This window comes from Caretta caretta, chromosome 2 (genome assembly GCF_965140235.1).
Source record: "Caretta caretta isolate rCarCar2 chromosome 2, rCarCar1.hap1, whole genome shotgun sequence".
Lineage (NCBI taxonomy): Eukaryota > Metazoa > Chordata > Testudines > Cheloniidae > Caretta > Caretta caretta.
Genome location: NC_134207.1, coordinates 168958463 through 168982552, shown reverse-complemented (window position 1 = coordinate 168982552; position 24090 = coordinate 168958463). Strand labels below are relative to the sequence as shown.

Sequence of the window (24090 nt, the reverse complement as noted above, 5' to 3'; positions counted from 1 at the left end):
GGTTTAATTCAGTCTGCTCCTCCCTCCCCTCCTTCCTGAGGGGGAGAATTATAAATTGGCTGCTTGGGGGACAGAAAAGGGAAAATATCTGCGACAAAGCAGCCGGGGTCATAGGACAGAACCCTCTGCTGGGGAAAGTTTCTCTTTCTTTTTGGTTCTTTTGATTTCTGGTTATAAACGTTCACATTTGAAGGGAATCCTTGCTGACTCTTTTTTGCTTTTGCTGAGCCAAGCATCAACTCGCATGCACATCTAGGGGAAGGAAACTCTTGTGTCTCTTGCCCACTGTCTCTGGGTTATAGAGATGATGTGGCAATTGAGACAAAGAGAGTCTCTATGCCACTGACGCACATGCACTCTCTCATTTTTCCTGCTCACTTAGAAATTCTATAGCATTAGGACAGCATCTTATTCTAGGTTTGTATAGCACCGTGTAAATTCGCTGATTTAGGAAAGGGATTTTCAGTCGTAAGCACAGCAGAGTAGAGAAGACTCTGGGTTGTTTGTTTCCTGCTGTGTCAAATGGAGCCCACACAGTTCTGGGGTTCAATGCTGGCCCTGGTAACAGAGGGGAAGTAGAGATGGTAGAGATAACCTTGGGAGTAATGCCAGCAAGCTGGGGCTCTCTCAGACTGCAGCCTGGAAGCTTGTGTAATGCAGTACTAAATATGCAATGAGTAATGCTTGACACCTGACACCATCCCACTCAAGCATGATCCCCGGTTCACAGAGTCAGAAATGTCGAGGGAAACCAGATGAAAGTGATAACAAAATGGGAATATCATACAATAGATCGTTGTGCGGGAGTAGCTCACAATCCAAGCCACCACCAACCGTTAAGATCTTTTAATCATCATTCCAGTACACTATGATGCTTTAGAAGCGCTTTATGGAAATAGCACCTGACACCATGAGCCCTCCTTTCCTACTCTAGTCAGTTTTCAACCTGCCTCCTATGAATGAGTAGTGTATGTAAGAGAGATGCTCACTAAACCAAGAGCGGAGTACATAGCAACAACTACAGTTAATACCAGTGTTTGGATTCCTAGGGCTATTTTCAATTGCTTATAGACTTTCCTTTCCTTTTTTTTTAGGCTGCAATTTGGTAGATTTATACATAGCCCAGGGCCCATTTTTTTTTCTTCAGTTTTTGAGAAATACGTGAATTAAGTAAATATACATTTTCCCAGTTATGACTTTCTTCATAATAGCTGTAGTACCTTGGAAGTTTGAGGTAGAAACTTGAAATCTATGGACTATCTCGGATAGATCGCAAACATACCTTTTGGTGATCTCGTGAAAAATGTTCGGGATTAGTGAAAGTTCCAAGGATTTTTTAAAGAAAGGTCTTTGCATGTGCAACCATAACATTTCCAGTTCCTGACTTTTGTATAAATCACACTTCATCCTTATTCTTTAACACAGCCATTTCGCATGGGATTGGATTAGGCTTTTATTTTTTCCCTCTGTTGCAACAGTTAGTAGAACAATAAATACTTGCAAAAAATAAGTGGCTAAGAAAGCAATAGAGTAAGCGTGCGAAGAGAAGTAGGTAGGGAGTTAGTGGAGGAGGACTGCAGGGACAGAAAAGTAGTGAAAGGAGGCAAAGTTACAAATCTTTCATAGTAAACACTATTCAACCAAATAAACCAGCAGTAGACAAGGTGAAATGATCTGAATAGATGAAATGCAGTTTGGATTGAATCTGTTCCAAATAAGCAGAAGTTAAAAACTAACACTTCATCTCGAAACTTCAAACCCCTTCCCAGAAGTGATGGTCAAGGCCAAGAGCACATTTCAGAAATAAAGAAAAAAGTCACTTTCACAAGATGTCCTTTTTTCAAACAAGATACAATCTCAGTCTGAAACATGATCAACAGAAAAAAAAATCCCCTGTTTCTCTATTGCAGTGGGACATGTGTGCAAGCCATCTTAATAAAATGAAATTAATAGTATTTTTCACAATATTTAAAATACATTTTTATGCTACTCTTTTTAATATATTGAAGCCCATCTTAAGTGACTACTCAAGAGACCAACAAACATTAGCAGCTTAACGGAAGTGGTCTTCAAATAAAACTGTGGAGTACACTTGGGATGGTCTCAAAAGACAGAAGGCAGACCAATAAACTTCTGCTATATACAGATTTCACTGTAACTCTATACAAATTGACATCTAAATGTTTCCTTAGTGGGGTTTTCTCCTCCCTTTACTGCATGCCATATACCATCTATCCTAAATATTTCTACAGTGATCATCAGAACAGAGCTGCATATGTTGCATGTATTATCACTGACATGTGTCAGTCAGGAGAGTACATGTGCACATCCTCCAGAATAATTGAAGATTATAGCATTTGTTTTGGACTATTCCTATAAAACATAATAGGGATTGAAACCAATGGGGTTCTCAAAACTTATAGAAAGGTTTTCATTTTGTTACGTTCTATAAGGATTTTTGAGCCATCTTATAGAATTCAATAACAAGGATATTATAATTCTATATTCAACTCTAAGGGTTAGTTCAATAAGCCTGTAGTTTATCATTTTTATTGAATTCTTTACTCTTCCAGAAAGACAGAAAAATAGGCACACAAAGAAATGCATGGACCTAGTTTTTTTTTTCCTGTTTTCAAAAGTGACAGGACAGTGTCCCTTTCAAATTCAGATACTTCTTTTTGTATAGGACGTTTATCTATATCTTTATTACAACGGTCAACACAGCTAATTCATAAACGCCTGCAAAATTGGTAGATTGTGCTGCCCTCTGGTGGGGAAAGTAACCATTAACCCAGGTCAGCAGCAAAGTTTATGCCCAGAGTAGTTCATTCTGTTTTGTATTTTGTTTTTTTGGATCTTAAGTTACCAATACTTGCAACAGAAACTCACAAAGATTTTCCTCTGCTGAATGCATAGTTTGGGCAGTAGAAACCAGTGGATTCACTGATAATGAATGACAAGTTTCTACCAACACAAGGATCAGAGCAAAGCATTTACTACTCACTCAGGTCATTTCCCTGACACTTGGAGTGGTGTCTTCTGCTCTTCCCCAATCTCGTACCCTTGCTCCCTGCAGACTTTCCCCTTTCTCTTCTTACCCAGCCTTCCCATCTTTCCCTTCCTGCCTGGAATATCTTCCTTCCCCTGCACACTCAACTAACCATCTCTCCTTCCTACCATCCACAGATCCCTCAACACCTTCCCTCCCCTTCATCAAGTATTTCCATTTTTCTGTCCCCCTTTTCCAACTAGTCTTTCTCTCTTTCTCCCTCCCCCCTTGCTTCCACCCTCCCCTGGCATTTTTTCTTCTCCTCCCTGCAGTCCTATCTCTATAGGGTAACTGGGGGTGTCTTTCACTCCATCTCCTAAAAGTTTCCTCAGACACACCTTTACGGCAGCTCACCTATCCCACATTTTTCCATAGCTCCCTATCCCTTGGGATCTCCCCTGGGTTCCTCTTGCCCCTCTAGCCACTTGAAACTCCTTATTTGTCCTTCACTCCTTTCCCCCAATCACTGGAGGGTTAAGCATATTAGAGGTGGATATGAGGCAACTGCCTCTCTGCACAGAGGTGGGAGGAAGAAGCAGACAAGGATAGAAGTAGCAGCAGCTTCAGACTGTATAGAGGCAGCATTCATTGAAGCTCAAATCCTCCTAGTAGTGACCACCAAAGAACCGAGGATTCTCAGAGTGGAGCCAGGCCCGGCTATATGAGTAGGCTCTGAGAAGTAGGGAGAGCGCTGCTTACTGCCTCGCTGCAGTGATGGCCCTGCTCACTTATCAGTCCTGCTAGCCCCTCCATCAGTATTAATTATTATTATTTTTTTTTACTACCATAGTGCCTAGAAGCTCCCGCCAAGTACCAGTGCTAGGCAATGTGCAAACACACAATAAAAAGACAGTCCCTTCCACAAAGAGCTAACAATAACTGTGTTACAGTTGCGTAACTTCAACAAATGCCTTCTTTTTGTCAACATTTTGCATAATGGATATGCTTCCTGGCAGGATTTTCCCCATAGCAAGGCAAGTGAAAATGGAGAGGTTTAGGTTAAAACAAAAAAATGATTTCATAGACTTTTCCCATCAGTATACCTACTGCTCTTACCAAGCAGTCTTTTGATTAATGAAGAACAAGACCCTCCCACCTCCCACCATTGACAGATTATCCACCACTGCTTCTGAGGCAGGTACAACACAACAGATCATGCGGTTGACTCTGTATTTCTCTGTGGACTAGATTTGTTCCCTGTCCTCGTTTTTAGGGGTCAGGCATTGCACATAAAGACAGCCACCCTGCCCAGCATAGTTAGATCTATAAACAAAGCTTGTATAATCCAGATACAGCTACAGGGATCAATAATCAAAATGCACATATGGCTCCTGAATGCAACCACTGTCACCTTGCAGTGAGCCCTGGAAGATAAAATTCTTTTCCTGTGCTAACGCAGGGTGTGGTTAAAGCAGCGGAAAAAAGGAAATGATGAAATCATTTATACGTACTAGGACATTTCAAGCCAGCAGGAGAGGGATGTTTTTAAAATAATATACGAATGAGGGGCTCAAAATCAATAAAAAGTGGGAACATGGACAGCTTTTTCCTTTTTGTTTGTGACTATGCTGTAGATTCAGAGTCCTTTGTGAAACAGATAGTATTGTTTTGCCTGTTTTAAAATAGGAACTGCAAGCTCTGGGGTAAATGGCAAGTGTTTTGGCATAACTTCTCTCAGTACTTCTCATAACTTCTCTCTAATATTTTTGAAGGGATATTTTTATAACTTCCCATAGTAACTCATCAGTAAATCACAACAAATATCCCTATGACAAAAATATGGGGGGAAGGGCATGGGAGGTGGTGGGGATTGTTCTCTTTTGTTGTTCTTCATGAAATATCCGTGTCCATCTGCTAGTTGGCCAGGCCTGTTTGAAATGTGTACAAGGCTATGTGTTTCCACTTCTATGGCTGACTACCTCATCATTTCAATGGGCGTTAGGAGCCTAACCTGCTTAGGTGCTTTTGAAATTTCCCAGGAGGTGCCTATCTGATGTTTAGGTGCCTAAAGACCTTTGAAAGTCTGGCCATAAGGCCCCTTTGAAACCTCCCAGCTTTAATTTCTGTAGAGACTGCTGGGACCACCACAGTGTAAACGGGTTTTCTGACCCATTCTAGCTCAAAAGGCATCATGAAGGTCTTTTCATTAATTCTCTAATCCTACTGTGTTAGCACTTGGCTGAAGAGCAAAATCCTCATCAGAAGGGCCAGGGACAACTATAAAGAGGCTTAAAGTTTTCTAAATTCTGGCCCCACTGAAGTCAATAGGAGTTTTGCTATTAACTTCAGTGGAGACAGGATTTCACCCCAGGGGACTATAGGTCTGACAAGATCTAAAGATAAAACAGTCCTTGCCTCCCAGAAGCTGTTTTTTCACCTGCAAAAGGACTTGTCTCTCAGGATATCGGGATTTGTGTGAAATGGACACAAGCAAAAACCCAGCGGCCGCTGACCAGAACAGCTCTCTCTAACACTCTGACTGCTAAACTCACATGGATGACAGGTTTCAGAGTAACAGCTGTGTTAGTTTGTATTCGCAAAAAGAAAAGGAGTACTTGTGGCACCTTAGAGACTAACTAACTAACCAGCTTATGCTCAAATAAATTGGTTAGTCTCTAAGGTGCCACAAGTACTCCTTTTCTTTTCACATGGATGGTTTCTCAAGGAGGATGCAGTGAGTGCAGTAAAACCAGTATTGTCAACAATCTACAACTGCTATGTGGGATTTTTCTGAAATCTGTCAGAAAGGCAAGGCAAAATGTAGCTTTTACTATCAATCAACGGTGCTGTATTGGGCCTCAAAAGCCTCAACTTGTTTCCTGCTGATGGGGGTGGAAAAAGCACTCCAGCCAAATCTGGTTAACATCCCACTGTTTGAATAGGAAGAAACTATGTCCTTTTGGAATGACTGCTGGGTGCACTTTGCCACTGACATTTATGGCCTACAATTTCATTTGTTTTCTCGAAAGTTCGCATTATGGCTGATGCTGTAATTATCACCCTTTTTTCCCTTTGGCACTTTAATTTGAGGTCTCAAATGTCATCCATCTGGCTCAAAAGAAACCTCCATCTGAAGCAGGCTTTCCGTTTTCCCATGCAGTCCATTGCATTTAATGATGGGAACCTGGTTAACAATGATTCTGTGGCCTGTAACAAATCATTTTCATAGCCGATTAAAAAAAAAACCCAACAACCCTGCCGGTTCATCCCACATGAAACTACTGCTTATAACTTGTCCCACAGACATCTGCTTCCCTTCTGCAGGTTTTTACTTGGCAACACAACAGTTGAAGATAAGGAACGCTTAGATCAATGGAAGTCAGCTTCGGAGAGCCACCAAATAATCAGGGAGCAGAAACCTCCCTGATTGCATAACAACAATCACATCATGAAGTTACACCCTGGTTCAATGTTACAATGCAGTCATTGTGGTATAAATCCAGAACACACAGTACCATAATTATCTGTAGTGTCAGCAAGTCTGTTCCCTAAATACCTTTTCTATTACTTCCTCATCCTGGCTCTGGTTTCTGGGATGGAGGAAGGAAATGGTAGAACCTTGGCAGAATCTAAGCAGCTCAGATAGTGGATGCTACAGGAGCTTCTTGCCAATGCCAGAAGTGTCTTAAGCCAAGAATCATTAGATTAGGTCAAGACTATATCCCGAAAGGGCAGGATGTAATCTGTATGTAGAGGACATCTCAGATATTAAATTGATACTGAGACCCTGTGCAGTATATCTGAAATGTTCGCTACTTAGAGATTGTAGCCAAAGATCTGGGATATGTGATTCTAGTTACAGTAACTACAAGAAGGATTTTTCTCTTGGAGGGGGTAGAAGAGGGATAGATGGGCCAGCTAAAGTGACCATACATATTTTTAAACATTTAATTCAGCTACAAACTACAGGCATATTCAGATTTCAGACATTTCCCTACCACCACCCAACAAGTTCAGTGGTAGTCAGATTATGATCTCTGTAATCACAAAGTTCAGGTCCAGATCTTCAACCATCTCCAAATCTTTGCATGAGGGGTACTCAGATTCATAATTCTGGTACCCAGTAATTAGATATACACACACATATAGATATAATGTATTTGCATTTACTAGCAAACATACATCAAGTTTGTTAAATAAGGGAGCATAAAAATCTCCTCTACTAAGCCGATGAAATGAGCTGTGGTGGGTCTTTTGTAGCTTTGACTTTCATCTCAGGCCATTCTGTCATGAAATAGAGGCAGCGAAGACTGAATCACAGGGTTAGAAGAAACCGCAAGGGTCATCTAGTCTAACCCCCTGCCAAGATGCAGAAGAAGCCTTGTCTTCTAGGGTGCTTTGTCTGTCAACAGTTCTTGACATAGTAGAGTTAGAATGGACTGCACAGGGCACAAACCAGATCTCAGCAAAAGGGTCGTGGAATTATTCAGGATACTTTTCAGATGATGATAGCAGCAAAACTACGATACATACTTCTACTGGGAGATGTGGGCAGGACTTGAGAAATCTATACACAAAATCTAAATCACCTGCGCAGTGTCCTTCTGCTGAGCCCCATATGTGTCATTACCAGGCAGCAGTAAGTCATGTGTATTAGCCAAGCCATCTTTTCTCTACAACACCGACGCAGCATGGGAAAAAGGCACAGTTTAAGCCTGAAACAGACCCACACAAAGTCTGTATCTTTCCCTTACTTGTTATAATGTTACTGCATCATTCCCTATTTTTCCCCATGCACACTCGCTGAACAATGATAGTATTTTTATTGTATTTATTTAGACTTTGATGAAAAGACATTCGAACCCACGTTTTGCAGGCACCAAAACTAATGAACTTTTTTCTCAGAGGACTTTTTCACTTCTTCTTTTTTGTGTATAATTAAATACAATTCACATGTTCAACAGGATCATGAAGGAGTGAGTGAGTGGTGGCAACATGTCCTCCTCCATCTATGAAACATTACTGCAGCTGTAGTCCATTAGATAAATATTTCATCATGAAGAAAAGGGCAAAAGTGCAAAAGCAGCTTATATGGAGCAACCAAAAGTAATTTGTATGGAGAAAAAGGCTTTGAAAGACATATAACTTTTAAAAACACAATTAGAATTAATAATACAAGTTATTTTTCAATATAGAGGGTTTTTTTAAAAGCTAATTTTAAGCAAAACCCAACACACATATGCAAAACAACATTAAAGGACACTATAGTGATTAAATTATAATTTTAAAAAAATTATTGCGTTTCATAGCCAAATTCTGCCCCCAGTTAAACAAACACACACAGGAGATTAAAAAAAAATACATAAAGGAGATTTGTTTTTTTTTTTTTAATTTTACCCAAATACTGAGGTAATCAAGTTTACTCAGGATCCTACAGAATCCTATGAATTCACAGCCTTAGACACAACTTTAAGCTGTTTAAAATGAACTGGGCATATATTTTTCTAGCATAGCTTCAAAGTGTTCTGTGCGTTCACAGAGCTTTAGGCCTCAATATGAAAATAATTAATTTGGGCAAGCTTTCTAATGACACAAGTAATATTTTTCAGCTTTCTACTTGTAAAATCTATTGGCAAGGTTTCACATTTTATCTTGCCTCCCATCTTAAAAACAATGGCCCAGATTGCCCCTTCCCACAGAAAATGATTTGAGGGGAAGAATGTTGTCTGAAGAGTTTTCTCTGAATTATTCACACAACAGCAGGGTTTGCTTTTCCCACTCAACCATGGACCAAGCAGTGGTTTTGCCCCCAAGGGATCTGCAGGAACCCAGGGCCATAGGCTACCCAAAAAAGAAAAACAACATCTACAGAAAATAGCTTTTCAACTAAATGGCAATCACCGCATCCCCCCAAAATACTTTTTTGTCAAAATCTTTCCAATTTTTGTTGACCCCCTCAAGTTTTTTCTGTTTTTGATACACAAGCTGACTTCTACCACCCTCCTTCATGTCAGACGTGGCAAGTAGAGAAAGGACTGAACAGCGATCCATGACTTGGATACTATCTAGCTAACTTCTAAATACTATGGACAGGCCCAAATCAAAGTCCCAGCTTCATATCTTGAAGCCTTGAAAATTCCCACTTCATATTTTTATCCTCAGTCTGAACAGCCAAACTTTTGAGTAAGTGTTGATTTGGATATTTTCCCCATTGTGTTTGGATAAGTTCATATCCTTGGTTACGGTTGTACCCATGTTAGAGATACAAAGGAGTTAAGACAGGAATTCAATTGACAGCTATCTTCATTTATTTAAAAATGACTGCAGTCATTGCCTAAGATACTGCATTTATCATTACTGTAAGATGTAGCATTTTTAACCACTGTGGTAAAATACTATTGCATTGTAATTTCTCTGGGAAGTGCTTTGATACTATAGCGGTGGTCAGATAGACAACTCGAAAAAGCCAGACAGATGTAGCATTTTTATTTGTTTGTAATCAAGTTTAACAGAGAACTTCCCTTATGGAAGAGTCCTACAGAATATATTAGAGATGAAACAAAAAGGGTTCCACAGAAATTTGATACAGTCCTATAGAAATTACTCTCAAATCTCATAGAATTTAATAATGAACAATATCCCTTTTAATCATTTTGTAAACCATCCTACAGCAGAGATATTAAATTTCCTATTAAATTCTGTAGGACAGTCCCAGAAAAATGGAATGTTTCTTTTCTAGTCTTGTGTAACAGTCCTTCTATTTATACAAGCAGTTGGCATTGCTTGGCGTTGGAGCTGAAAGAATTTAAATAAATCTGAAGTAGAAAGACTGTGCTCTAGCTAGCTGCACTAGTTATTCCAATTTTCATCTAAAGCACTACAGTGGTGCTGAAATCAGGGTTGGTTTTGATTTTCAAGACTTTAGAACCACATCTTGGAATTTTCATATTGACACTAAAAGCTTCCATAGAACTATCAAATGTAAAGCAAATACATGAAGCACTGAGACATATGCTCACGAGCGACTTTGGAATAATAGCCCACCCAGAACTGAACTCTAGTCATTTGAGAAGAATTTCTAGTACTTCTCAAGGTGGGAGGTAGTTTTCAGTGAAAACGGGCAAGCAGGCCACTGATGAATTCCACATTGCTTATGAATATTTGGTGCAAGTGGCCTCTTTCCCTGTGACAGATGGATTACAAATGGAGAACAAGATTAGAGTAAAACAAATATCCTTTGTATTTGGAGGGGGTGGGTTGCAATAATGGTATTGCTCCTTTTAGGGGAACAATCCATTGCTCATAAATACATTAAGAATACATTTGTTTTTCTTTGAAAAATTGTTAAAGGTCACAGTGTAATGGCTTAGTGTTGGTGATGATGATATTTCATGCCTGTTTGAATATTCTGTCCGCCTACCTTGCTGCTTTGAGACGCAACTCAAGAAAGTACTTAAGCACATGGTCTAAGGTCTGTCCCAAATAAGGATGCTTTACTGAATTAGAGCCAAAGTGAGGACTGTTCCAGGGAAAATGAGCCACATATAATCCTGAAGTGGTTCAATGGCAAACAGCTATAATGCTTTCTATGTCTAGGTCCCTGGTTCATATCTGACAAAAGATTGAAAAAAAGTCACTTGTGTGAATAAAAACAGAGAGTTCTTGTTACTATGATTCAATGTTTCTTCTTTTGCCCCCAAACATTCCCTTGCCACCTCCAAAGAGATTAATTTTACAGAGAAAGTAAAATTAATCTCTATAAAATTAATCTCCTTGAAGGTGAAATGGGAATGATCAGTCCTAGATCAGCAAAAGGCCGTATATTAGATATCTTATGAACTCTTCATAGAAGTGCCTATTGTATGCCACTGGAGAATAGAGGAACCTCCTCTCCTCCCTTTCAAAGAGGATACAACAATAGTGCACAGAGCTAGGCGATCTAGTGATATACTCCCCTCCCCATGGGCCAATTCCTCTGCTTGGTACAGCGAGGTAGGTCATGTCACTAGCACAAACTAGGGAACGCTATACTTGCTGTTCTTGCTCTCAAAGGAGCACAAGTACTGCTGTTGTGTCCAGCACATGTGCACAGCATGAGGTGCCCCTCCCCCGGTCACGTAGGGGTCAGGAGCAATCAAGCTCAATTTTAAGATGGGCTCAGAAGAAAACCACGTTTTGAAACATTGCTGAACTTTACAGTGCCTGAAATCCAGATTCAAATTCCACACCTTGAGCTCAATCTTTGATATCTCCATATCAAAAAACAGAGGTAGGCCCCAATTCAGCAACACACTTTAGCACATGCTTAAATCTTATTGAAGCCAATGGGACGATGCATTCTTAAACTTAGCTATGTGCTTAATATCTTCCTGAATTAAGGTCTATGTATGCTCAGTTGCACTAAGTCACCATAAACTGACATCACAGTAAACTGTAACACACTGGTGTAGGGAAGAGCCTTCAAGGATGAAGACCCAAATGGTTTTAATTTCCCTTTCAGTGACAGCCAGAGTTAATGCCAGATTTGGCAGGAAGCAGACATTCCATGCCCGTTGGATTTATATGGACATGAAAAAGGGTTTCCCTTAAAATATAATGAAAACCTTTTGCTCTTTCAAGCACCAAACTTGCACTGCTTCTGTGAGTCTTTAATCGCTTTTAAAAATAATTTTGTGCTGCTCTGATTGTTTGGATGACTCACAAAAAGCATGAAGAGTAGGATTTCCATTAGAGTTTGATACTTTGACAACAGAGGATGGGGAACAATAGAAACAAGACACTGACCAGTATTTCCCCCCCTTGGAACAGTTTGTGATAAACAAAAAGCTGTTCATGGCACCGTGCTCTGATTCATTACTGGCTGTGCTGCAACATTTAAAAAAGAGGAAGAAGATTATGGAATATTTCCATATTGCCAGGGTTATAGTCAATCTGCCCTCTCCTGAGTTAGTTTGTGTCTTTCCCCCTGTGATGGCATAAAGAGCCCTCCACCCTGGGCAGGGGCCAGGCAAAAATCACTATCCTTGGCCACAGAAAGGAGCACGCTCTGTACTCTCCTTAAAGGGCAGAGCAGCGGTCACTTTTCCCATGCCACACAGAGCTCCTGGAGACAAAGTACCTTCTTTAGGCGCAGTTAATCCTATTTACTATTGCTCTGCAGCCTCACCGCCAATCCCCCCCATATTTGGACCATCTTGGGGTAGGAAGGGTTGTTCTGGAGTGGTCCTACACTCCAAATATTGCTCACCTCTCACAGCACTTAAGCACCCTGAGCAGCTAGGCAGAAGTTAGGGCAGCTCCAGCACCAGGGGCTAAGTGGCTCCTGGCAGCTCCAGAGCTGGGGAAGCCCAAACTGCCTCCTCACCATCCCTATACTGGGCTCTGCACTGGGACATGGGTAAATTTGACCCGATACTTCCTGGAGCTTCTGCTTGGATGGTGCAGCTGCACACTACTCCCTGTGCAAGGCAGTGCAAATAAGGCACAGTCCAACCTTAACACGTGATGGTCTAAGGCAATGAATGGCTCTAGGGTATGTTCCCAACCTGAGTCCTGACTTAGTGCCCCTTGCTGAGTGATTTAAAAATAATATACCAACATTCCAGTCACGTGGTCAAAAACACATAGTAGGTTTCAAAAAGAACTTGAGAAATGAGTAGAAAGACCCCGAAGATGACCGCACGCAGAGACACAGACACACACACATTTTTTAAAAGACAAACATTCTCCTCTATTTTTTTAAAAAGTGTGTTTATATTCACAACCAGGGAGTGAAGGTGCAAAGTGAATATTATTATTACTATGCCCAAGATTGAGATCTAGTTATAGGGCAACATTTCCTAAATTACCTATGTAACTTAGCAGCTTAAGGCCTGGTGACGTTTAATGCAGCTTAGGCTCCTAAGTGACTTAGAAGGTCTTGTTTCAGAGTAGCAGCCGTGTTAGTCTGTATTCGCAAAAAGAAAAGGAGCACTTGTGGCACCTTAGAGACTAACCAATTTATTTGAGTATAAGCTTTCGTGGGCTACAGCTCACTTCATCGGATGCATTCGACGAAAGCTATGCTCAAATAAATTGGTTAGTCTCTAAGGTGCCACAAGTACTCCTTTTCTTTTCTTAGAAGGTCTTAAAATTTTACCTACAGAGCCCAGGACTAAAGAAAATGAAAAAAGTATTCACATCTTACCATCAGAAATGGCCACAACTTGAAAGGAACTGTTTCCAGTGGCCCTGATGCCCTGTGGCAAGCTCTGTCAGTTCGATAGAGTCCTTACATGAAAGTGTTGGATGCCTAATCAGAAGTGCAAGTCTTGAGAGGCTAAGTGAACCTGACTTTATCATTTTGCTCTGGGGACTTCATTTTGTGGTTAAAAACAGAAGCTGGCTAGGCAGATATTTATAGCACCTTCTTACTCCCATTACCTTAGAGCTCACTTTGGTAGAAAGCCCCACCAGAGACTTAGTGTCTCTTAATCCAGACAGATACAGTACAAGGACTGATTTGAGGATTTCAATAACTCAGCCATAGGTTTGAGGTCTATTACAGGTGTGGGTGGGTGAGATTCTGTGGCCTGCAATATGCAGGAGGTCAGATTAGATGATCACGATGGTCCCTTCTGGCCTTAAAGTCGAAGTCTATGAGTCTAAGGCAATACTCTTTTTTAAATTTTTTTAAACAGGATACATGTCCTAGAGTCAAAACAAATATCCAGGCATGCATTAGCCTGGGAGGCAGTGTAGTCCAATGGTTAAAGCAGGGAATAGTGAAATCGGGAGAACTGCATTTTAATTCCTGACTGCACTATTGACTTGTGTCTTTGGACATCTCACATTTATGTGCTACAGCTTCCTCATCTGTAAAAAAGGAATATTAATAACTACTCACCTTTGTAATGCAGTTTATCAGTGTTGGCAGTTTGCTGAAAAGCTGCAAAGTTGTGGCACAGTAAAGAAAAGGGCTAAATTGCAAAATCTGAATGCTGACAAAGTCTCCAAAGTTTTTGGTGTGTTCACATCCAATTATCGTTTGGTCCATTATATGAAAAGCATTCAGCTGTGACTTTCAGATGTGAGGTTTAATTTCAGATGCAATAGTGTAAAGTATTAACTATTACTAATTATTGTTGGTGTAGATTTCAAAGAAGGACTTTCATATCACAGCAAGTTTTTCAGCCTATCAGACTGAAAGAATAAACAAGCCTGTGTGCTTTTGACTTGTTTTTCATAATTATTCTTGCTGCACTTGCTCTAGTGAGAGTATTTTCACTTGCACCTTCTCAGCCAGTCTTCTCTTCCTACTTGATCCTGCAGCTGTGAAATCATGATACATGCAGTATCACAAAATACAATCACAATGATTTGTCTGCAGGATTAAGAAGGAGAAAAAAAATTGTGTATGTGTCAGGAGGGAGAGGGGAAATAAAATTCTGATCTGAGCAGAAGTATCTGAAATAACAGAACAGGGACTACAGATAATGATTTATGAATATATGAATTACTGTAATATTTAAGTTTCCTTTAGTGTACAAGCCCCTCTCTTAAAGCTGAAAATGGATGAACTCCCAAATGCCACTTCATAGAGTATGTCTACACAGCAAGCAAAGGTGTGATCACAGCACAGCTTTAATCTAGCTAGCATGGGTAACAATAGTCAAAACGTGGCATCACGAGGTAGCAACCAGAATACAAGTACACTGGGGACTCTAGGTATGTCTTGTGGTTGTGAGTGCATGCCACTTTCCTTGGAGCTATGAGGGACAGCCATACATAATGCAAGACAAATGGAATCCCTACCCTTTGCAAACACTGAGCGCAATCCCTCACACACTTCACATTCGCAGGCTCATGCTTCCTTTTCACCACTGTAACCTGAGCAAACACAGCTGGAATGCAAAATAATGTCTAACAAAGACTGGGGAAAATCTAATCCTGTTTATTCTGGCTTTTTGCATTAAAAAAGGGGGCAGGGCAGAGGAAGGAAAGAGAGAGGAGTCAAAACACAATGCTATACCTCAACAGTCTTTAGAAAAACCCATTTAACAATTGTTTTTTGTTCACTTGGAAGGCAAAGCTTTTTCCTACAAGTTATCAATTACAGAAAGTCACAGGTCACAAAAATAAATTCATTACATAAAGGCAGTTCAAGCCTACAACCAGTGGGGGTTCAAGCTTGTCGTTAAGTAGTGCTGATTTACTGTACAGCAAATCTTCCTCTCTAGCAACTGCCAAGTCTGGATAATAAACATTCAAATAAATAAATAAATAGAGGGAGGGCATCACACTGGCTCCCACAATCTCTTGGATACTTTTAAACTGGCTTAAACTTACATGTAGGGAGGCGACCACCAATCATGTTGTGAACTACAGCCTCTTGCTAAATGTGAAAAGCAAAATTAGAGCAGAGGTCCAACTCTCTGCAGGGCATCTGAATTTATGAAGCAGAATAAGAGTATCATCATCCTGAACCTGCCACTTCAGACCTCCTGCAACTTGGAAAGGCATTATCACCCGGTATTGCATTGTATTTAGCTACAAATGAGCACTGGGCCTTTCTTAGATAAATGTGAGTTTTACACAGAAACCAGCACTTCTATTCTAACGGCACGATTAGGTTTGCAGATTTTCTAATGAGGGTTTGATCTTGTGACCCCGCAGGTGAAAGTTTTGCCTCTATGAGAAGTACAGAATTAGTTTCCAACCAGGGCTGGCTCAAGGCACCAGCTTTCCAAGCAGGTGCTTGGGGCAGCAGTCCGTGTCCTGCGGCGGCAATTCGGCGGCAGTTCCGCGGCTCTTCCTGCTGCGGCAGCTTTCGGTGGCAGCTCCACCACCATTGCAGCGGGGGCAATTCGGTGGCGACTGCTTGGGGCAGCAAAATTGGTAGAGCCGGCCCCTGTTTCCAACACAGCAAGTACAAATGCTCATGAAAATTTAGGCCTCTTATGCCCAAACCTTAAAAGGCGCTTGGTTTTCAGTAAGTACTAAGCACCCAAATGCCTAAAAATAAGGCCACTGGAAAATGTATCAAGCTGGGCACCCAAAATTATTAGTCACTTTGGAGAATGTAGACCAAGGAAAACATTACTGAGTGGGACAGAGAAGCATAAGGAAAAGAAAGGTGATTAGAAGGAGGACGTAAGTCCTAACAGTTGCAAGGACAAAGAAGAAGAAGAGAAGTGTAAAGGGCCCAAGAGTAAAGTAAAGGAACTTTATCTATTTATCAAGTCATGGGCTGAAGGTTTAAACACAAGTGAACTCATGTAAAACAAAAAAAAATCACAGGTACAATTTCACACATGGGCATTAGGGGATTCATTAAATCAAACCAGTGAGAAGAGATGCCACAGCAGGCTGGAATGCTGCTCAACAAGGGTATCTGAGGCAGAAATGCACCGAAGGAAAATATCAAGTAGTTTTCTAGTCGTAGGAAGTTATAATGGGAGCTAATTAGGAGGGTATTTGTGAGTGGTCATCAGTGGGGATTAAACACTGGACCTCTTGCACTAAGGCCCTAATTCAGCAAAACACTTTGGCATGTACTCAGTTTTCAACGCATACTCAAGGCCCATTAAAGTCAATAAGACATAACTCCATTTGCTGAATAGGAATCAGCTCGACCCCATACTCAACATTAACACATGCATAAATGGTTTGCTGAACTGAGACCTAAAATCCTGAGCCTCTCCTGCTTAAGCTAAAAGAACAAGGACCATAGTTGGCAGCTGTAGTTACCCGATTAACCACTTATGTGGAACAGCCACTAGAGGGGGACAAAGACCCTTACTGTGGTGATGTGTGTCACAAGGGTATGTTGGGAAGGAGTTTTACCATTGTATTGTATGGGAGCAGGATCAGAGCCTAAGTCAGGGTCAGGAAGCACTTGAAAGGGAAGTACAAGCATAAGAAGCATAGATTCTATTCCGCATTTCAAATACAATTAAAAACCAAGCACATTTTGCATTACAGGGTTGATAATGCTATTTGTGGGTTTTGATGGCTATACAAACAACTCAGTCTCTGCTCTCATGATTTATAATATTACCTGAGCTCATTTATGGAATTATATCCTTACAATTCACAGATGATTTTATTAACATTTAATTATCCCAGTTAAAAAGCTAGCTTTGATCAAAGAATCTTTGTGAAGATTCTACTTACATTTTCTCATCAATTGGTGAATAATGACAAATATTTGTGAATTTTTTTTCATTATTCTATGAGGCTTATTTGGATATTATGTTCCTGAAATCAGACATGCCAAACCCGTGAAAAAATGCAGAAATTGGGCTTGTTTTTGGCTTAATTGGCTTGCAAATTGCTTGTTGGCTAGTTTTTGGCTTGTAGCTTGTTGCAGCTTGTTGCTTCTTCTTTTTTTTTTTTTTTGATCGGCTCCCAGTAAGCAGAGGTAAGAGGCAAACAGGGGCAAGTGGGGGAGAGAGTCAGGGGTGCACAGCAGGCCCACCACTATCCCAGTCTGCATGCTGGGGGGAATCTAGTCACATAGAGTGTTGGCGTTCTTAGGGATTGGCTTGTTTGGGCCTTGTTTTGAAACAGGATTAGCTTGATTTTTGACTTATTGTGAAAGTCGGGTGCTTATTTACCGTGTGAAAGTTGGCAACTGTGCCTGAAATACATTTAATTATGGCTGCATTTTGTCCTCAACTCCCATTGACTTCCACCAAGAACTGAGGGTGCTGAGAACCTTGCAAGATTATATCAGTGAAGAACAGGCCCAGTAAAGTGAACTATATGGGCTACCCCTGACTTGACCCCTTTCTCCACATTTTGCAGGAGTACCTATTACTTTGGAAGTAATGTGGCCCAACGAATAAGGCACTGGACTAAGGGCTAGGTGACCTGGATTCTACTCCTTTTTCTACCACCAACTACTATTCTTTGCATCTGTAACAATGGAATAATATTGTCAACCCTTTGCTGACTGATGGCAGATGTTAGGACCATGCAGGTCAGTTTGTCATTGGAGAAAAAAATCAGTGACATGGCCTCTGGGCATGTTCTTACTGTAACTTGTTTATTTACACTATACTCACCACTACTTAAACAAAGTGCTCACAAACTACATGTAGGCAAAGCCCTCTTTGAAGTAACTCCCGTTCAAACACCAACGCCCAGTTCCCAGAAAGCAGCTCTGCCACAAGGATTGACTCTACTGAGAGAGATCTAGCTGTTTGCCCTTAAAAGAACCTGGATCACACAAAAATCCCTAAAATACAGCATTTCTTCAAGAACTATACTTTGTCTGCATGCTCAGAAAAAGAACCTGCAAGACATGTAACAACGCCATCTGGTGAGTCCTGCCATAACAATACTCTTCCACCTTTATACAGTACTTGGAAATCTCTGGATGAAATGTATTGAAAATATTCATTATTATTACTTCTAGAGATGGGTGGAAAACAGGTCTTTTGCTTCACATAATACCTGTGATTTTTTTTTCAAATAGAATAAAAAGAAAAAAAAATCAAAAATTTCCTATTAAATGTTATTCAAGAAAAGAAAGAAAGAAAGAAAGAAAGAAAGAAAGATATCATTTTGAGTTACTCAGAATGTTGCAGTTTGATCAAATTGAAAAGTTTCATTCTGATTTGGACTTTATTTTATATTATATAAAATTTGGAAAAAAAATGAAAATTTGTTTCAAAATGGGGAAAAAACAAATATTCAATAAAAAAAGTCAAAATTGAACATTTTGATCTCACTGTAACACATTTTTTCCATTTTTCATGGAAAATTTTAGTCTAAACAGAAACATTTCTGCAAAACATTATGCTTTCAATGAATGGGCATTTTCCAGCTGAAAAATATTCTGTCAGAAAACTTCCAACCAGCACCCCTCCTACTTTAATCCAACTCATATCTTGTATTGAACCAAATCTAATTCAAGCTGATTTTATACCAGTGTAATTCCACTGACTAAAATAGTGGAATAGTTCCCAAATGACACTAGAAAATATCAAAATCAGACCCAATATTAAAAATTCTTCATTAAAGCCAAGTCTACATTTTTCCTTCCTTAGCTTCTGGCTCATTTTCTCACCATTTTCTGAGAAACGGATGTAGATGGTTAATATTGATATTGTTTGAACTGTGAAGAAGAGGAATGAAAGTGAGATGGACAAGAAAAGAGCAATGGAAGGAAATAAAGCTATGCATAAATGAAAGGAAAATGATTTAGAATAAATCGCTTTTAAAAAGTTACAATAAATAGTCTCCAATATCTGAACATGCAAGTGAGGGGCATATTAATTAAATGGAATGCAAGTGGTCTGTAGCATGGTTCTGTTTCACTAAACATTATGGTCCTGAACATCAGTCAGAATTTTTCCAATGACATTTTACAGGTAAGTAATAGTATGTACCAGGACCTGTGGCTGTTATAACTGTGAACCTCATGTGCATGGGCCAAGGGCAATATCTGCTGAATACAAATCTTTCTAACCTCCTTGAAGCTCATATTTTGACTTCAGCTCAGCTGTGAGGAGCAGACTAGAAGGCTTCTGAGGCTTTCTTCAATCAGACAATTTCTCCCTTGAGTTGCTATGAGTGGTATTCATCTTGAACTACAAAGGTATCAAAAGGCTTTGCCCAGTAGACAATGTGGCCAAGGTTGAACCTAGAACCACCAGGTAGAGTCTTGGGCAATACATAACTGATATACAATACGGGGCCATTCTTAAAAAAATCTTTAAAATCGTGACTTCGCCATCAGATACTGCTACAGCAATAGTCATGGCACTTCTGTATAGTCATATAGGAAACACCTAAAGTGTACTGCAAATAGTGGGGTGATGTTAATTAGTTACAGTCATAAATGAAATGTTTATAAGAATGGCCAGAAGTAGTGTCAGTTCAGGTAGTCATTTAATGGAACAACAACATCCTGTTGGAAGAGAAGGATTAAAATCAATACACAAATACAGAATCTTAAAAAATATTTACTTTCTGCATTTTGACCCATTCATTTTAGTCTTTTGGATGGAACAAAAGCTAATGAGGTTAACACGTTGACTCATGCTTTCTGTTGCATAATAGCAGCATAAGTTGGAGCCTTTGTGAGCTGCGTAGACTGCTCCCTCCTTTAAACTCATTTTATAACAAATATTTTAAGAGTTATTGGCCCTGATGTTCCTGTCTCTCATGTAAATTCAATTGTTTCAGTGGAGTCACTCTTGATTTATACTGGTCTAAATGAAAAGAGACTCAAGCCCATTTTTTCATACATCTTAATAAACTGTTTAAGTCTAAATGATTCTTTAGTGCGGTGGAGTCCTGCTCAGCCCTTTCAGCCCCACAGTGGAGCATGCTCAATTGCTTTATGGGGATGGCACATGACCAGTCCAGGCACAAGTAGGAGTTGAGGGGATGAAGCATGCTCAGTCTAGATCTAATCTTTGGAAATATTAGCTTATAAACTCTCATAGTCATAAGTCACTACTGAGCAGGTGCAAACACAAGATTTGTAAATCTGTAACCAAATAGTAAACACTTAGTATATGCTCAGGACCTCCAGGATTAAAGTAGACTGGATCATGCTAGAGTTCAGCTCTGCCTCCTGTCTAGGTAGTGTAGATTGGGTTCTCTGGAGGCCAAGTGCAGCAATTGTGTCATGCACAGAGATCTAAATGTCGTGATACTATGATGAAACCATCTCAAGGCATGACATCTAAATTCTGTCCTGACCTGCTGGAAATACTTTAGTCCCTGTGTTACAAAGCCCCTTTTAGATAATTTCACATGTGTAAAAACATTTCTTTTTAACACAATTTTTTCCCAGTCCCATTTTTTCCCTACTGCATCAAAGCGTGATTTTCAGATGAAGGCTCCTATGCCAGTAGAGAGAGAAAGAATCAGCCCATACTATATATGATGGTCATTTGTCCAATGTTATACCACCTGGGGGAAAATTTCTTCCTGGCCTCAAGAGCTCTCTTTCCCTGGCCCAATAACTATTCATGGTCTTTCACAGGGACAAATCATAATGACAATGAATGGTCATTGGGCTAAGGAAAGCAAATGAGAAAGACTATCACCTAGTGGTTAGGGCACTCACCTAGGATATGGCAGGCCAAAGTTCAAGTCCCTGCTCCAATGGCTATTTGATTATTTATACACTGTGGCACAGCTTTAACAGGAGAGACACAGAAACCTCCAGGGACCTTGGTTATAGCCTCTGGTTACCAGCCCATACACCATAGCTACACTGCTGTTGTTACCCATGCTAGCTAGAATAAAGCTTGCACAGGTCGGCCTACCCATGCTACCATCACACCTTTCACTTGCAGTATAGACATACCCTCTAGAGTGACATGGAAGAAGGCATGAAGAAGCCATGGGAGAAGATCTGCTGCTCTGTAATCCTCAAAGGTTCAGAGTATTAGTGTGGTAAGCAAATCAAAAATATGGATGCTTCTCCGAACCGCTAGAATAAGCAAAGTTGGGCTGAAACTCTCCTAGGAACAAGATTTCTACTGAGACTCCTGGTATTTCCAGCACCTAATTGTGCCTGAACTACTGAGAAATAAACCTTTCCCCTGAAATATTGGTGCTTTCCCTTCCAGTCCTGTCGAGATCCAGAAAGTCAAGAGGAGCGCAAAAATGTTGTTGTTTTTTTTAAAAAAAGCTGAACAAACTTTTTCACAAAAAGAGTTTGAAGTGAAGTCATGTCATCCAAAATGATCGACCCATTTGTATTTACAGTTATTCTTGCCATGGTTTCCAAACAAATCTATTGCCATTCAAATGCATATTTCATTTAAAATATAATGTTGAATAGCTGAAGAGATAGTGGTCCAAATGTACCACTGGGTTCAGTTTTATGCCCATACAACTCCACTGAAACTGGCAGATGCACTGGTGAAACCATGATGCACTGATGAATCAGGCCTTGTAAAAGTAAGACAAGTATAGTTCAAGCCAGAACATTATGGAAAATAGGAGAATAATACACATTTCTTAACATTATGACTGCCGAATGGAACACTCAAGCTTTGAAGTGGGCAGACCACAAATCAGTTAGAAGGAAACTTTCATCTCCAGTTAGAAGCCATGTCAGCTTTATTCTGCAATGCTAAGCATTCATCGATAATAGTTACAAAGCACATAGAAAAGAAGTCAAAGGACCGCAAGCACACCCAAACCTTTTGCTTTATTAAATGTTATGAACAAATTAAATGATTGCTGTTATCCACCTATATTCTCTGGTGTTCATACATCAGCCAACTGACAAGCTGTTTTCTCTAACTAGGCAACTGGCCCACAGCCAAAGTGAATACACATATTTGCTGCTTGCAACTTTTGCCTTGTAGGTGATCATATGGTTACAATGGATGACATGCTACACATAATGCTCAAGTTACCACAATCACAGATACAATGGCTTCATTAATGTATTGCTTTGGATAGCAGTACAATTGCTTTATGCAATAATCCTGGGGGACTTTTAATTGCCTTTTTGTTTACTCACTAAACCACAGAATTTGGTAACCCACAATGTGTCTTCCTGTGGTTACTGTGGATTAAAGAAGTTCTCTTGTAGATTTTGCATTTGTGAGTTTGGACCCTGACTACTGGAAACTAAAATGGATTTTTTTTCTTTATGTACAGACATAATGCAGGGAACGGGATAGATTTAATCACTTCAGACTTTGGCAGGACTTCTCTGTTTGTTTTCTTTAATTAAAACATATTTGCTGCACACACCCAACCTTGTTGTACAGAACCACATTATGATAAATTATGTGTAGACTATAGGATCTCTGAGTTGGAAATAAAGGACAATTGCGGCTTTAAACAGTGTTGGGAGCATAAAGTAACCTGACACTCTCCTGTTCTCTCCCCTCAACCCCCCAGCCTCGGCTATATTAATTATTCAGATTTATATACAGATTCCACATACCTGAATCATGATCTCAGCCTTGTCTTGTATCAAATGATGATGATCCGGTGGTACTGTGCAAAATTCATTCCCCAGGCAAGCCAGACTCACTCTACAGCCCATCAGGCACTGTTGGCATCTGATATACCTGCAGCCTCAGCCTCTTTAATCCAGTTCAGTGAATGGGACCCATCAACTCCACTTCTCTGCTCTCTTTCTAAAGAAGCAGCCCCAAATTTGCTTTGAACCTGCGACCCTTTGCTGAGAGTCAACATCCAAATGTGAGCCAAAACCTGCCTGTACTTGACCTTTTGCTTCTTGGAGTTGAGGCAAGCTGAAGCTCTTTTGCTGCCACCGGTTCTGCTGTTCTCAAAGTCCTGGTCTTTCTGCCTTTTCTCTTTTCTTACCGGAATCCCATGCTGGCCACATTGTGCCCTCTCTGAGGCTGGGACAACAAATAAGAGGGCTAGTGTCTAAAGCTGTGTCTCCAGCTGGGGAAACTTAGCCTTTCCTATCCTGGTGGGAGGGTTTTTGGATCACTGAATGGTATGGATACAATAACAAAGAAGCTAATAACTTGGAAAACAGTCTGTTTTGAAGGGTGTACTCCTTTTGGAAAGAAGAAAAGAGAGCTATCCAGCAATCTGTCACTAAGGCAAGCTGATAATACCAAAGTAACTCGAGAGCAAATAATGGTTATTTAAAGTCGACACTAAGAAGGACCTTGAAAGCACAATTTTAGAAAGGGAGAATCTGGAGGAATTTCCTGCTTCTTTGTGTAGTCTCTCTGCCTGTGTACATTAATTAATTCCCCTTGGCTTTTAACATAACTTACTTTTCCTGCCTGCAGAATGATGCTAGCTGCTAATGGGAGAAAGGATAGTCATGTGGTTCAGTCAAAGCACTGGGAGCCCAGAGAAAGGGGTTTGATTTCCATTTCTGCCAAAGACAAGCATGATCATGTGCAAATCAAATTTTCAAAAGGAAATGTAATTTTGGAGGTCTTAATTTTTTGGATCCCCAGATTTAGAAAACAAAGCCTATTTTCAGAGGCACGGAGTGCTAGCAGCTGCCACTGAAATCAATCAGGACATAGGTGTCTAAAGCTGAGCACTCAAACTTGATTAAGTTATTTTGAAAATCTGGTCTGTAGTCTTTCTGTATCTCAGCTTCCTCCTCTGTAAAATAAGGATAATATACAATACAGTAC

General features: G+C 40.2%; 1 protein-coding gene across 4 annotated transcripts in view; it reads right to left on the bottom strand.

Moving 5' to 3' along the window:
- Positions 1-23354, bottom strand: part of TNS3 (tensin 3) — a 343736-nt gene extending 320382 nt beyond the window's left edge. For all 4 annotated transcript variants that reach the window (XM_048839218.2, XM_048839219.2, XM_048839220.2 and 1 more), the window contains exon 1: positions 22902-23354. In XM_048839218.2, the coding sequence (XP_048695175.2) occupies positions 22902-23003 (102 nt within the window). In that variant the 5' untranslated portion in view covers positions 23004-23354. The remainder of the gene's footprint in view (positions 1-22901) is intronic.
- Between the last annotated feature and the right edge of the window lie 736 nt (positions 23355-24090).